This window comes from Lynx rufus, unplaced genomic scaffold (assembly GCF_022079265.1).
Source record: "Lynx rufus isolate CCGP_SWC_20201006 ecotype Redwood Valley unplaced genomic scaffold, mLynRuf1.p SCAF_7, whole genome shotgun sequence".
NCBI lineage: Eukaryota > Metazoa > Chordata > Mammalia > Carnivora > Felidae > Lynx > Lynx rufus.
In genome coordinates, this window is record NW_025814889.1 from 16,060,405 (window position 1) to 16,074,817 (window position 14,413).

At 42.7% G+C, this 14,413-nt stretch overlaps 1 protein-coding gene across 1 annotated transcript in view; it reads right to left on the minus strand.

The window, feature by feature from the left end:
* Positions 1–14,413, minus strand: part of ST8SIA6 (ST8 alpha-N-acetyl-neuraminide alpha-2,8-sialyltransferase 6) — a 152,234-nt gene that overhangs the window by 76,461 nt on the left and 61,360 nt on the right. Inside the window, exon 3 of the mRNA XM_047067377.1 lies at positions 8,855–8,944. Coding sequence (XP_046923333.1) covers positions 8,855–8,944 — 90 coding nt within the window. The remainder of the gene's footprint in view (positions 1–8,854; positions 8,945–14,413) is intronic.

Consider the following 14,413-nt stretch of genomic DNA (forward strand, 5'->3'; position numbering starts at 1 on the left):
AGTGAGAGAGAGAGACAGAGACAGAGACAGAGACAGAGACAGAGACAGAGAGAGAGTTTGTAACACATCTTTATCCATTCATCCACCGATGTACACTTAGGTTGTTTCCACATCTTGCCTACTAGAAATAATGCTGTAATGAACATAGGGATGATGTATCTTTTACAATTAGTGTTTTCATTTTCTTCAGATACATACCCAATAGTGTAATTCCTGGACCATACGGTAGTTCTATTTTTCTTTTTCTTGAGCAGTCTCCATGATGTTCTCAATAGATGCTGGACCAGTATACATTCCCACCAATAGTGCACGAGGGTTCCCGTTTCCCACATCCTGGCCAGTACTCCTTTCTTGTCTTTTTTTTTTCTTTTTTTCTTTTTTTGTCACTGAGCTGTGTGAGTCCTTCATCTACTCTGGATATTAACCCTTTTGGAAATATGATTTGCAAATATCTTCTCCCATTTAGTAGGGTGCCTTTTTATTTTGATGAGGGTCTCCTTTGTTGTAAAGATGCATAGTGTAGTCCCATTTGTTTATTTTTGCTTTTGTTTTCCTGGATTTTGGAGTCAGATCCAAAACATACACATACACACACACACACACACACACACACACACACACACACACTGCAAAGACTAGTTTCAAGGAGCTTACCACCTGTTTTCCTGTAGGAGTTTTGTGGTTTCAGGTCTTATATTAAAAACTTCAATCCACTTGAGTTAAAATTGTTGTATATGGTATATGATAGTGTCAACCTTCATTCTTGCATGTAAGGTACCCAGTCTTCTTGACACCATTTATTGAAGAGACGGTCGTTGCCTCATTGTATATTCTTGCCTTCTTCGTGGAAACTGATGGACTATATACACGTGGATTTCTTTCTGTGCACTCTGTTCTATTCCATTGATCTATATGTGTTTTTGTGCCAAAACCATAATGTTTTAATTACTAATCTCCGTAGTATAGAGATTGAATTCAGGGAGCATGATACCTCTGACATTGTTATTCTTTCTCTAGATTGTGGTGGTTATTAGTGATCTTTTGTGTTTCCATATACATTTTAGAATTATTTGTTCTAGGTCTGTGAAAAATGGCACTGGAACCTTGAAAAAGATTGCAATGAATCTGTGCGTGGCTTTGGGTAGTATGGACATTTTAACAATATTAACTTTTCCAATCCATGGGCACAAAATTTCTTCCCATTTATTTGTATCTTCTTCAGTTTCTTTCATCAATGTCTTACAGTTTTCAGACTATAGGTCTTTCACCTCCTTTGTTAAATTTATTCCTATGTGTTTCACTCTTTTTGATGCGATTACAAATAGGATTGTTTTCCTGGTTATCTCTTTCTGATAGTTCATTATTAGTGTATAGAAATACAACATATTTTTGTATATTAATTTTGCATCCTGCAACTTTACTGGATTTATTTCTTAGTTCTAATAGTTTTTTGGTGAAGTTCTTGGGGTTTTTTATGTATAGTAGTATCATGTCATCTGCAAATAGTGACAGTTTTAATTACCTCTTCCTTTCCGATTTAGATGCCTTTTATTTCTTTTCCTGCCTAATTGCTGTGATTAGAACTCCCAATACTATGCTGAATAAAAGTGGGGAGAATGGGCATCCTTGTCTTGTTACTGATCTTGGAGGAAAGGCTTCTAGGTTTTCACCCTTGAGTATAACAACTATGAGTTTGTCATATATGGCCTTTGTTACGTTGAGGTAATTCTCTCTATACCTTCTTTGCTAAGAGTTTTTAATATAAACAGATATTGAAAGTTGTCAAAACTTTTCTCACATCGAGATACCATATGATGATTTTTTTGTTCATTTTGTTAATGTAGCATATCACATTGACTGATTTGCAGATGTCGAACCATTCCTGCATCCCTGGAATAAATCCCACTTGATCATGGTGTATACCCTTTTAATGTATTTCTGAATTTGGTTTGCTAATATTTTGTTGAGGGTTTCTGCATCTACGTTCATCAGGGATATTACCTGTAATTTTCTTTACTTTTTTTGTTTTGTGGTTAACCTTGCCTGGTCTGGCATTAAGGTCTCATAAAAGGGTCTCATAAAATGAGTTGGGAAGTGTTCCCTTCTCCTCAATTTTTTGGAAGAACCTGAGAAGGACAGGTATTAAATCTTCTTTAAATGTTTGGTAGAATTCACCAGTGAAGCTGTATTGTCCTGGACTTTTGCTGCAAGGTTTTTGATTAGTGGTTCAATCCCTCTACTCTTGACCAGTATATTAAGATTTTCTATTTTTTCACAATGCCATCTTGAAAGATTGTAAGCTTCTAGGAATTTATCCATTTCTTCTAGATTGTCCTGTTTGCTGGCATATAATTGTTCACAGTAGTCTCTTAAAATCCTGTGTGTTTCTGTGGTATCTTTTGTAACTTGTCTTTTATTTATGGTTTTATTAGAACCTTCTCTCTTTGTTCTTGGTGAGGCTACCTAAAAGGTTTTTTTCCCCATCTTTTCAGAGAGCCAGCTCCTGTTTTTATTGATCTTTTCTCTTGTCTTTTTAGTCTCTATTTATTTCCAGTTTGAGCTTTAATGATTTCCTTCCTTCTATTAACTCTGAGCTTCATTTCTTCTTCTTTTTCTAGTTCCTTTACATGTAAATTGTTTATTTGAGATTTCTCTTGCTTCTTGAGGTAGACCTATATTGCTATGAACTTCCCTCTTAGAACCACTTTTGCTACATCCCATAGATTTTGGTATGTCATATTTCAGATTTTATTTTATTCTAATTATTTTTAAAATTTCTCCTTTGATTTCTTCTATGACCCAGTAGTTGTTTAGTAACATGTTTATCTCCACATATTTGTAGTTTTTGCAGGTTTCTTCTTGTTACTGATCTCTAGCTTCATACCATTGTGGTCAGAAAAGATGCTTGATGGTATTTCAATCTTCTTTATTGTTTTGTGTCCTAACATGGAATCTATACTGGAGTATGTTCCATGTGCACCTGACAAGAATGTATCTTTTGCTGTTTTGGGATGAATGTTCTGTATATATGTATTTAATTCATCTGGTCTAACATGTCATTTAAGGCCACTGTTTCCTTATCAATTTTGTCTGGATGATCTACCCATTGATATAAAAGGGGTACTAAAGTCCCATATTATTATTGTACTACTGTCAATTTCTCCCCTTAGATCTGCTAATATTTGTCTTATATATTTTGGTGTTCTACATTGGGTGCAAATATATTTATAAATATTATGTCTTCTTGTTGGATTGACCCCTTTGTTATTACATAGTGCCCCTTTTTGTCTTTTATTACAGTCTTTGTTGTAAAGTCTATTTTGTCTGATATGAATACAGCTATACCAAATTTCTTTCCAATTTCCATTTGCATGAAATATCTTTTTCCATCCCTTCACTTTAAGTTTGTGTGTGTCCTTCCTTCTGAAATGAGTCTCTTGTAGGCACTATATACATGTGTCTTTTTTTTTAACGTTTATTTATTTTTGAGAGAGAGAGAGAGAGAGAGAGAGAGAGAGAGAGAGAATGCACACAAGTGGGGGAGGGGTAGAGAGAGGGAGACCCAGAATCCAAAGCAGGCTCCAGGCTCTGAGCTGTCAGTGCAGAGCCCAATGCGGGGCTCAAACTCATGAACTGTGGGATCGTAACCTGAGTTGAAGTTGAATGCTTACCTGACTAAGCTACCCAGGCGCTCTTTTTTTATTTTAATCCCTTCATCCACCCTATGTCTCTTGACTGCTGAGTTTAATCCATTTACATTTAAAGTAATTATTGGTAAGCTGTCATTTTGTTCATTGTCTTCTGGCTGTTTTTGTGGTTCCTCTCAGTTCCTTTCTTCTCCTCTCTCTTCCCCTATGGTTTGGTGACTTTCTTTAGGGTTAGATTTAAATTCCTTTCTCATTTTCTTTTGTGTATTTACTACAATTTTTGCTTTGTAATTACCATTAGGTTCATGTATATCACCTTAGGTATATAACATCTTATGGATAGATTTTAAGTTGATAGCAATTTAAATTTAAACACATTCTAAAACTCTACATTTTTATTCCATCACTGCCACATTTTATATATTTGAGATCACATTTTACTTCTTTTTATTTTATGTAGACTTTAATTATTGGAGTTTTAGTTGATTTTAACTATGTTTTTTAACTTTTATAATAGTTTTTTAAGTGATTAATACACTATCTTTACTATATATTTGCTTCTCCCAGTGAGATTTTTACTTTCAGATTTTCTTGTTATTAATTAGTGCCATTTCTTTTCAGCTTAAAAAGTCCCTTTTAACATTTCTTGCAAGGCCACCTTAGTAGCAGTAGGCCTTTAGCTTCCGGGTTCTGGAAAACTCTACCTCTCCTTCAATTCTGAATGATAACATTGTTGGGTAGAGTATCCTTGGTTGTTTTTTTTTCTTTCCTTTTAGCACTTTGAATATATCCTGCCACTCCCTTCTGACCTGGCAAATTTCCTGTTGAGAAATCTGTTGACAGACTTACAGGTTTTCTCTTGTCAATAACAATTTGCTTTTCTCTTGCTTCTTTTAATATATTCTCTTTCTGACATTTTAATTATAATGTGTCTTGGTATGGATCTCTTTGGACACATCTTATTTTGGATTTTCTGGATTCTTAGACCTAGATGTCTTTTTCCTTTACCAGCTTGGTTAGGAAATTTTTCAGCCATTATTTCTCCAAATAAGTATTTTGCTCCTTTCTCTCCCTCTTCTCTTTCTGGGACCCCCATGATGTAAATGCTGTTCCACTGGATGTTGTCCCTTAGGTCTCTTAAGTTATCTTCATTTTTTAAGTCTTTCTGTTTGCTGCTCTAAGTGTATTCCACTGCTTTGTCTTCCAGCTTGCCGATCTGTTCTTCCGTTTTATCGAGTCTGTTGCTGAACTGCTCTAGTGTATTTTTCACTTCAGTTACCGTATTCTTCAGCTCTGTGACTTCTGTCTGGTACTTTCTTACATTTTCATTCTCTTTGTTGACGCTCTCATGGTGTTCATCCCAAGTTCAGTGAGCAACTTGATGGCCATTGCTTTGAATTCTTCATCAGGTAGATTATTTATCTGCATATCACGAAGGTCTTTTTCTGAGGTTCTGCCTTCTTCATTCAGTAGGAACATATTTCTCTGTTTCCTCAAGTTGTTGGACTCTGTGTTTGATTCTGTGTAATAGGTGAAGCAGTTACCCCTCACAGTCTTGAAGAAGTCGCCTTGGGTAGGTGATGAACCTTCTTGTTCAACCTTGCCCTAGCTCTTGAACCTTTGTGATTGTCTAAACCACACAATTAATTTATTCTTGATTTGTCTCTGTTTTTAAGAGTGTGCCAAGAACTGTGAACGTTCCAAGGGCAGGAACCCCATTTAGCACCAAGTTTCAGGCTGACTGGAAGCCAGACCCTCAGGCAGCAGCTTCTAAAGTATGTGAATATATACACTCCTGTGGGGTCACAATCATGCAGGAGATCCAGAGGTGTCCTGTGGGCAAGAGTGCAAAAATCGGGGCTCAGGATGAGTATATAACCTTCTTACTGGGGGGTCTCATCAAGCTGCAGAGAGGCCAGGGTGCTGCTCAAAGATAGTGCCTCCCTGGAAGCACTTCCTCAGCCTCCAGATATGTGGGGAATCTAAAGCCTGTCCCTCAGGCTGAAGCTCCAGGCCGAGGAAGGAGGCCTTTTTCAGAGGAAGACGGTTGTTTTTCAGTCTGCTGTCTGTGTGTGCCCCAGGCGTGGTGGCCTGCCAGTAAGTACCCTCTGAATTGTTACCTTTCTGGGAAGCTTAAGGACTCCAGCCCCCTTGGCCACCATGGCCAGGCAATCAAAGGGTGTTCCCTGTGTGGACTGCATATTCCTACTGGCTTTAACTGGGCAGCCAGTGTTGGGGTTGGGACATGCTTGCTGACTTCAAAAAGGCAGCAGGAAAATGTTTTGACAATGTGCGCCCACCAGTGAGTTTCGGGAATAGTGGGATGCGCCTTGTCTGTGAGTGCATGCCAGCTCTTGGCTGGGTGCAGGAGAATACCAGGACCACTCACACTCACCTGCCCCGGCCAGGGAGCAGGTGAGTGCTACAACCACCCACACTCTTTGGCTTCAGCAAGGCAACGGGATGGTACCACATCCCCAGAGCTCAGAGACTTAGACAATAAAGAATTGTGGCACACAGTTCTCATCCTGCTGTCCTCCAAGTGGCAACTGTTTAATGTTCTTTTATTTAAAACTGGACTAAAGACCAAAGGAGAAAAAGAGCAATTTCCCTCCCACTATGACTCTGTCTTCCTAGATTCTATTTTAGCAAACTGAAAGAGACAAACTGGTTGAAGAATGAGAAGATTCTAAGTCTTTAACGGACCATGACAAAAGACAGAGCTAAATAATTATTTCTAAGAAAATGAAATTACTTTTTATCACTATATATTGAATGGCCTTCCCGATTGTCCCCTGTAAATCCGTAATAACACCGAGTCGCAGAACACACAATTCCTGACAATAGACGATGCAGCTGAAAAAAAATTAGTCTCCTGTGTGCAAAATAACACTTTCATAACAATGGGCAATTCGTGCTTGCTCTCTCTAGACCTTTGCCAAACAGAACACCAGCGCAGGCTAATTATGTGAGCTAGTCGAAAATTGTGTGCATAATGGAAATGCATCCCCCTAAAGAATGGCAGAGAAGAGGTCTTAGCACCAAATCCAAAACAATAGAAAAGTGAGAGAGCAAACATAAGGGCATGCACACAGACATTCTCATTAGCACACTGCAGCTAACCGTCCTTGTTGACACAAGTAATAAAGTTGTTCAATTCTGGCCTTAAAAAAAAACAACAAAAAAACCCACCTTCCACGATTAAAGAATTTTCTCCCATGCTGACTCAAGTGCTTTGCTCCAACGCACAACTATGGATGGTCCTTACGTTGAGGACTCTTGTCACTTTGGGGAGCAAGAACAGTTCATGTCAGACAGAACGCTGAAGAAAGTCAATGGTAACTTTCACTTGCTGAGTCAGACGAGGAGTCCAACTGGCTTGTGACAGCGTAGAGCACGGACCAGCTTTTCAACATGTGCCGCAAGTCCGACGCATGGAGCATACGGCAGGTTTGGGATTTGAGATCCGTGGGACAAGTTTCAGAAAAAGGCCTGTAAACCCCCACACCCAACGAACAAAACAACAGCTACAACATGCCCAAAAGAGACGCGCTGCACCATCGGTGACGCGTGTGCTACTTTAAGTCCATCCCCAAATTCAATAAATCGATCGTGCGAGGAGGGAAGCGTTTCTAAGAGTTTCTTCTGGCCCATCTCTGGTGAGCAAGGGTCCTGGCAGAAATGATGGCCCACTCAATTGTGTCATTTAAGAAGAGCTTAAAGAGAGACTTTTTCAAAAGGCTTGGGCTGGATGCAGGGAAACACAAGTACAATGCCAGGGAACTGTTAACAGCTTCTTCCTGAACTGAAGAGTCCAGTGAAGAGAATGAAGGCAGAGGGAACGGGACAAAGAGGCACTTAACAAAAGTCATGACCTTCATTCAAGATGCAGCACTTTCCTTTGGTCAAGGAGGTAGTTAACCTAAAGTAACACCACCAAGCAAGATCTTTTTCCTTCCTCCCTCTTTCCGTTCTCCTTCTAGTGCTCCCCTCTGGGTCAAATCCAAAGAAAACTAGATGACAAAAGGAGCAAGGAATATATTGATGAAGTTCTCATTGGTCAACATCCGAGGGCAAAGAAAGGCACAAACTAAACTTAGGGAGAGGAGTAGATCAGGTGTGGCAGATGTAAGGTACAAGGCACAGTGGATTTTTCCAGGAAGCTTAAGGCCCATCCGTTGGAATTTAAGGAAAAGAAAACCAAAATTTTCTTAGGGCTATCCTTTTGTAATTAACTGAGCTAACATACAGGATTCGATGGTCACACCCGATTAACTCAAATCAGGATCTTACCCAGGATCAGGCCTCACTAACAATTTCAAGGATCCAGGCAGTCAAGAGGCTCAGACAAAGAGAGACGCTCGGGACGTCAAGGGTGATCACCCTGGTACCGTCTTCCTGCACTGGATATGTTCCTCTGGCCCAGAATAGTAGCTGAGGTCTCCAAGTAAAATGTGTGGGGTTCCTTACACAGCAGGAACACTTACACTGTGAAACATTTCCCTTTTCTGCCGAAAGAGTTGGGACAGTCTATGTGCCACTCTCCAGGGAGACCTACCTCACAGATCCTGGGTTCCCTTTAGTATCATTAATACTACATCCAACTCAGCTTTGCTCCTCTGAGGAAGATTACAGGTGTAACCACAGGCCCCCCTACCCCACCTGCCCAGCCTTCACCGAGCACTGTCAGATTCTGCTCCTTCCAGGTATAGTTAAGGCAATAATACCACCCCCATCAGTCTCAGGCCACCAAGGGCCCTTCCATACGCGAAGCTTGGAGCTTTTAGATCCACCTTCCCAGTATGAAGAAGATGGTATAAAATACAGGATTAGAAGCAGGGGGGAAGTTTAAGGTGACCCACAGTTAGGACGAGGGGTAAATCTGTTACCCTTCTGGATATAAGCAATTCAGTACAAATACATGTGCCTTTTTCTAGGATAGGGTCCAATGATGGCCTAGAAAAGTCTAGCCAGTAAAACTACATGGTGTTTTAGTGAATGTGGATCCAGGGACAGATACATTGAATCCCCGCTACCCTGGTCTGCACCGTCCACTCTCCTCGCCACAGAGAGCTTCTCAGAGCCCAAGGTCAAGCCACAGCATGAACACAGTCTTATTTTCCAAATGGTTGCAAAGGCGCTGTAAAATATTTTGAATGCAAAACACCGATTTTACAATTAAATTAAGTGTGAAAAGTAGAACTTACCTTTTTACTTTGCTAGATAAAGTCGCAAAGCCGTGTTGCAGACTTTTGCATGTTTCCGTCAGCCGGAGCGACTTCTCATTCAGATATGTGCTGTTTCATGAAAGAGATTTTAAAAAGATTGATTTAAAATGAGAGGTATAGGATGTTGTTAACGAAATGCAGATTTAATTGATAAAGCACGCCCAAATGAAGTCTGAATTTCATTCCATAATGGATTTCCCCATGGAAAAGGAAATGGGTATTTTCACCTCTGATGGGTCTCAATTAAAAAAAAAAAAAAAATCTCGCACTATAAAGTCAAACGGAAATGAACTCTCTGTGGAAGACTTCATATTTTCAGGTTTTCATATTTTGTGGTTCGTATTTACAACGAACACATTATTGACTAGTTTTAAGACTGCATAGGACATAAACATTTTTCAAAGACATTGTCTCTGGCAGGAAGCACGCAGACACTGGAGATCAGTAGGTCTCTCCAAAAAGAAAGCAAGGGAAATCTGGCACTTGATTTTTATAATGCCGTGATATAAAGGTCGGTTGCTATTGTTTCACAAACTTGGAAAATTGGAGTTGGACAGAAACCAAATTAAAAATCAAGGGAAGGAAATGGATTATGGAGTTGGGCGGCCTCATGAGCCTTGAAAACACACCTGTGCTATTTAATCACACCAGACCTCAGCTTCCACATCTCTAGTCTGACCCCCCCCATTCTGTTATCGTCGTGATATATACATGATATAGAAAATAATGTAAAGCCCTTGGTACCATGACTGAAACAGTAAATCCTCAAAAAAAATATCCAGTATCACTTTCCTGAGACTTCCAAAATACATGTACAGTTCTGACTTAGCATTAAATGCATTTATTTATTCATCCTGAACGCTTTTGCTGAGAACCTGGTATGGGCTAGGGGCAGGCACAGGATGCTTAGGCAGCTGTAACAGACAAGGGTCCTTTCCCTGACACAGCAGGCCTTCGGGTCAGGGAGAAAGATACTGAACAAACAAAGAGCCACACAAATGAATACAGAATTAGGCACTGTCACTGGGATCATGAAAACAGCAGTGGATGCGACGGTGGAGTGTAACAAGGAGACCCCCCCCCCACATCCTGAGGGGGCCTCTGAGACAGTGGTGCTTAGGACAGAGATGGAAAGGATAATCTCCGTGAGCTGGGTGAACCTTGGGAAGTGGGGGGAAGGTTCCAGGTAGAGGAAAAAGCAGGTACAAAGGCCCCAGAATGGGGGCCAGCCCAGAGTGTTATAGATCTATCCTAATAACAAGGGGAAGCAGGAGAGTAATGTGACACTGATGTATGTTTTAAGAGGTTCGCCTCGCTGAGAAACAAGAGGTGATAGGGCTGCCAAAAGGGGGGGCAGGTTAGGAGAGAGAGGAGGGCGGTTTGTGTCACTAGTCAGGATACGGTGGACCGCGATGTGATCACAACACACCCAGCTTTACACAGCAAGGTCTGCCCCTCGATCGCTCGCATGCCCACCGAGCTACCCTGGGCAGCTGTGCTCCTTGTGATGCACGGACCCAGACAGCTCCGGTCCTGTGGCACCTTCATCTCCACAACCCGCTTCAGTACCTGCCGTGGCAGGAGAAGAAAGCGCTGGAAAGTCCTACCCAGCACCTGAATGCATTAGCCCAGCCAGCGCCAGTCGCGGGCCCAACCTGATTGCAAAGCGGGAGTCACGAGCTGACAGACTTGAGATCTATTCTGGAGGTGAGATGGACAGGACTTCGGAATAAATTGGATATGGGAAGTAAGGGGAGCAGGAGGTGTGGAGGTAAAGATAGACACAAGGCAGCCTCATAATTAATTCGCTGGTATGGTGCAGAAATGCTTTCTAAAAACACTGTCCACAGAGCACTTAGAGGCTCACAGAATCCCTCTTCATCCTGATCCGATTTTTCTCCCCCTCCCCCGCTGCCTTCCTCCTTCTCCCTCCTCTGCCTCCATGCCTGACCTTCTGTGCTTTCCAATTGTATCATCGTACCTTCCAAGGATTTGTTTATTTCGAATTTGCTGTGTATTTTATTCAGGCAGCATCGCTAATGAAGCGAATTACCCAGCCAACAGTGCTTTGAATTATGATGGCTTTGCAATATTGAATTGTGGGACTGTGACCAGGAGGCACCAATAAGGGTTGAGCATCCTCCAACTTGCCTTAAATTGGAGAGGATCTTTGTTAATAAAAAGTCAGAACAGTTTTGCCCAACTGAAATCACAGACAGACCGATGGAAAGCAAATGAGAGGATCTGGTATAAAGTGAAGACAGAGTAGGAAGTCATAGCAAAAAAACAGAGTCTGTAGTATCGGTAGGGCCAGGCTTGACCATTTCCTTTTTAAAAATCTTTACTCAATAGAGTAGTTATAGGGATGCTACAGAGGGAATGTCTGTGTCCCCCCAGAATTCGCATGTAGAAATTCTGACCCCTTGGCAGGTGATGAAGGTCACGGAGGGGGGAGGGAGCCTCATGAATGCAATCAGTGCCCTTATAAAGTCAGCCTGACATGCCCGGTCCGGTCCCCTTCCGCCATGTGAGGTTACAGTGACAGGAAGACCGTCTCTGAGGAAATGAGCCCTCCCCAAATCTGAAGGTGCCACCATCGTGGACTTCCAGTCTCCAGAACAGAGACATGCATTTGGGTTGCTTATAAGCCACTCAATCTATAGTATTTCATTACAGCAGCCTCAACAGACTAAGACAAGGGCTTACACGGGTGTGTATAAAAATACATAGCAGTTGGGGCGCCTGGGCGGCTCAGTCGGTTAGGCGTCCAACTTCGGCTCAGGTCATGATCTCACAGTTCGTAAGTTCGAGCCCCACGTCGGGCTCTGTGCTGACAACTCGGAGCCTGGAGCCTGCTTCTGATTCTGTGTCTCCCTCTCTCTCTGCCCCTCTCCTGTTGGCCCTCTCTTGCTCTCTCTCAAAAATAAATAAGCATTAAAGAAAAATTTTTCAAAACCCACCCAGAAGTCACTAAATACATGGTCCCTTTGTATTCTCCTAAAGGCATCATTGTATTCCTTCCCCAAACCAGTCATGGTTATGAACACAGGGGTCAGAAACTTCTCCCACCTCTAGAAGCTGCTTCACCGTGAGAGGAACAGAAAGGGAAGTCTCCGGAGTTAGTTCTCTTTGCTTTCTGGTTTTTTCCTGTCCTCTTCTCATTCAGAGACTTCATACGTTTTCTTCCTTTTCATCTAATGTCCTTAAAACCTGCCTAGGAGGGCATTAAGATACTCATAGGCAGAACCTGTGAACTTCAGACATTTGTCTACGTGAGGCATCTGATCGATACAGCCCCTTTTGCTGCCCTCTAGAGAAGTCTCCTCCTCGCGCATGGTGTTTTCAACTATGTTTGTTATTCAAGACAGAAATACAAATTAACAACAGAACTGCCATGTTTTGAAATGCTTGAATACCTGAGACCCTCAGAGACACCAGGAGTCCTGGGAGATGTGGAGAGCATTAGGCCTTCCAGGGAGAAGGTGAGATCATCTGGTTGGGCTAGCCCGTCAGACCTCTCTGCTGTGAGAATAAGTAAGAGTTAGATGTGGCTTGGATCTGAGAGCTTTAGGAGAACCACAAAAGAGTCACTTGCTCTTCGGAGAGTAAAAGAAGAAACTTTCGCCGTTCTGATTTGAGAGAAGACATGACCCGGAGACAGACCCTATTTGAGAAGCTGGTCCCCACCGCCAACGAAGATAGACGTCTGAGTCCTCTCTAACTTCTGGATTTGGGGATATCTCTCAGACAAGTCAAAAGAGAAAAAGTGATCACGGTACAAGTAGGGATTCTAAAGACTTGGAGTCAGAGCCAACTTGGCGGAGCAAGAGATTGCCACGAGACAAGTGTGGGCTGATATGTAACCCAGAAGGGATTCTCGGCAATCGGGTTGGAACGGCCCAGCTGAAAGCACCAGGTGTCAGGGAGAACTTGAAAAGGGAAGCTACAGAGGTGAAGCACATCACAGCCTGCTGTGAGGAAGTTCCTACGCAGGCAGAAGTCAGGACATCAATGGAGGGCCCCCCTTCCACAAACTAACTCAAGTTCATAGTCTGAGCAGTTGAGTCTAGGGAGAAAAAGCACAGGAATGAGGAGGGCTGCCAGATGAGCTCTAATAACCAAAACCCGTGGGGACAGACTTTTTCGGGCTCAAAATAAGAATTCTATTTCTGTTGACTCAGACTTTTTTTTTTTTTTAATTTCAATTTTATTTCAATTTTTTGGTGAAGGCTCTTCTAACGCACTTCTTACCAGAATTAGGTAAAGACAGGATCGGGCGACCTATGACCTACTGAGCTACACAGCTTGCTCCCAAGACAAGTCACAGAAGAGACACTGGCATGGGGAGCCTGGGTGGCTCAGTCAGTTAAGCGTCCCACTTCGGCTCAGGTCACGATCTTGGGTTCATGAGTTTGAGCCCCGTGTTGGGCTCTGTGCCGACAGCTCAGAGCCTGTAGCCTGCTTCGGATTCTGTGTCTCCCTCTCTCTCTGACCATCCCCCGCTCAGACACTCGTGCTCTCTCTCTCTGTCAAAAATAAACATTAAAACAAAAATTAAAAAAAAAGAAGAAGAAGAGACACTGGCCATCCTCCTGGAGAGGCACTAGACCTTGGACCAAGTCAGCGCTTGCAGCCTCCCAGATCAGAGAGCAGAGATGGCTCTAACTACCGCGCCAACGCCTCTTTAATCACTCCGTTATGAGATCACAGTCTCTGCTCATGAGTCACTGTGTGAGACTGCCTACCTACTCATTTGTGACATTCGTGGCATCCTTTCAGTGCTCTCAGTCGCCTGCTCCCTTAGCATTCTGTCACTTCGCCTTGCAAAGCTGCAGTAATGGAGCACGACAGCCCCTGGCATACTACATGGCTGCACCCGACCCCTCAGGACTGCTGGGGAAAAAAATCATACAGGTAGGTGGTTGGTGCCTTGATAAAGGCATGGTGTCCGATCCGTTCAGCCTTTTTTCCACCTTGATGATAACGTTACATGTCGCCAGCTACCTTCTCTTCCCATTTCCCTCAATGGCTACCTACCCATTTACCGTTCTCTGCCCTCTGAACTTCTCAATCATGCGTCCCATCTCAGAGAAAAATGTCGCTGCCACGTGTGAACTGATCTTTAGGGATCAGACATGCTTACTTTCCTTCTTAGAGGAAAAAGTCTCTCTGCTCCACAAAAGGATAATCCACCTGCCATCCCCTCCCTCCCCGTCTCCCCTGAGATCTGGACCCGCCCCCTTCATTTTGCTCTCCATTGAACCTTCACCCTTTCCCTCCCACTGCCCCCTCCTCCTCCTCAGGCTCAATTCTCTGCCATCTCAAGGTCAAAACCAAACAAAACCCATTCTGCTCTTCTCCTTTGCCTAATGCCTTGCCTCGCCTTCCAACTGTACCCCGCTGCGTTCACTTTTCTTTCCCCACAAATCCGCCAAACTGTTCTGGGGAGGCATCACCAAAGCCAGGGGTTATTTCAGTCGTCCTTTATGTCCCGCCATCTGAGCTGCAGACCCCCCACGCTGCACCTGGTTCCCATCA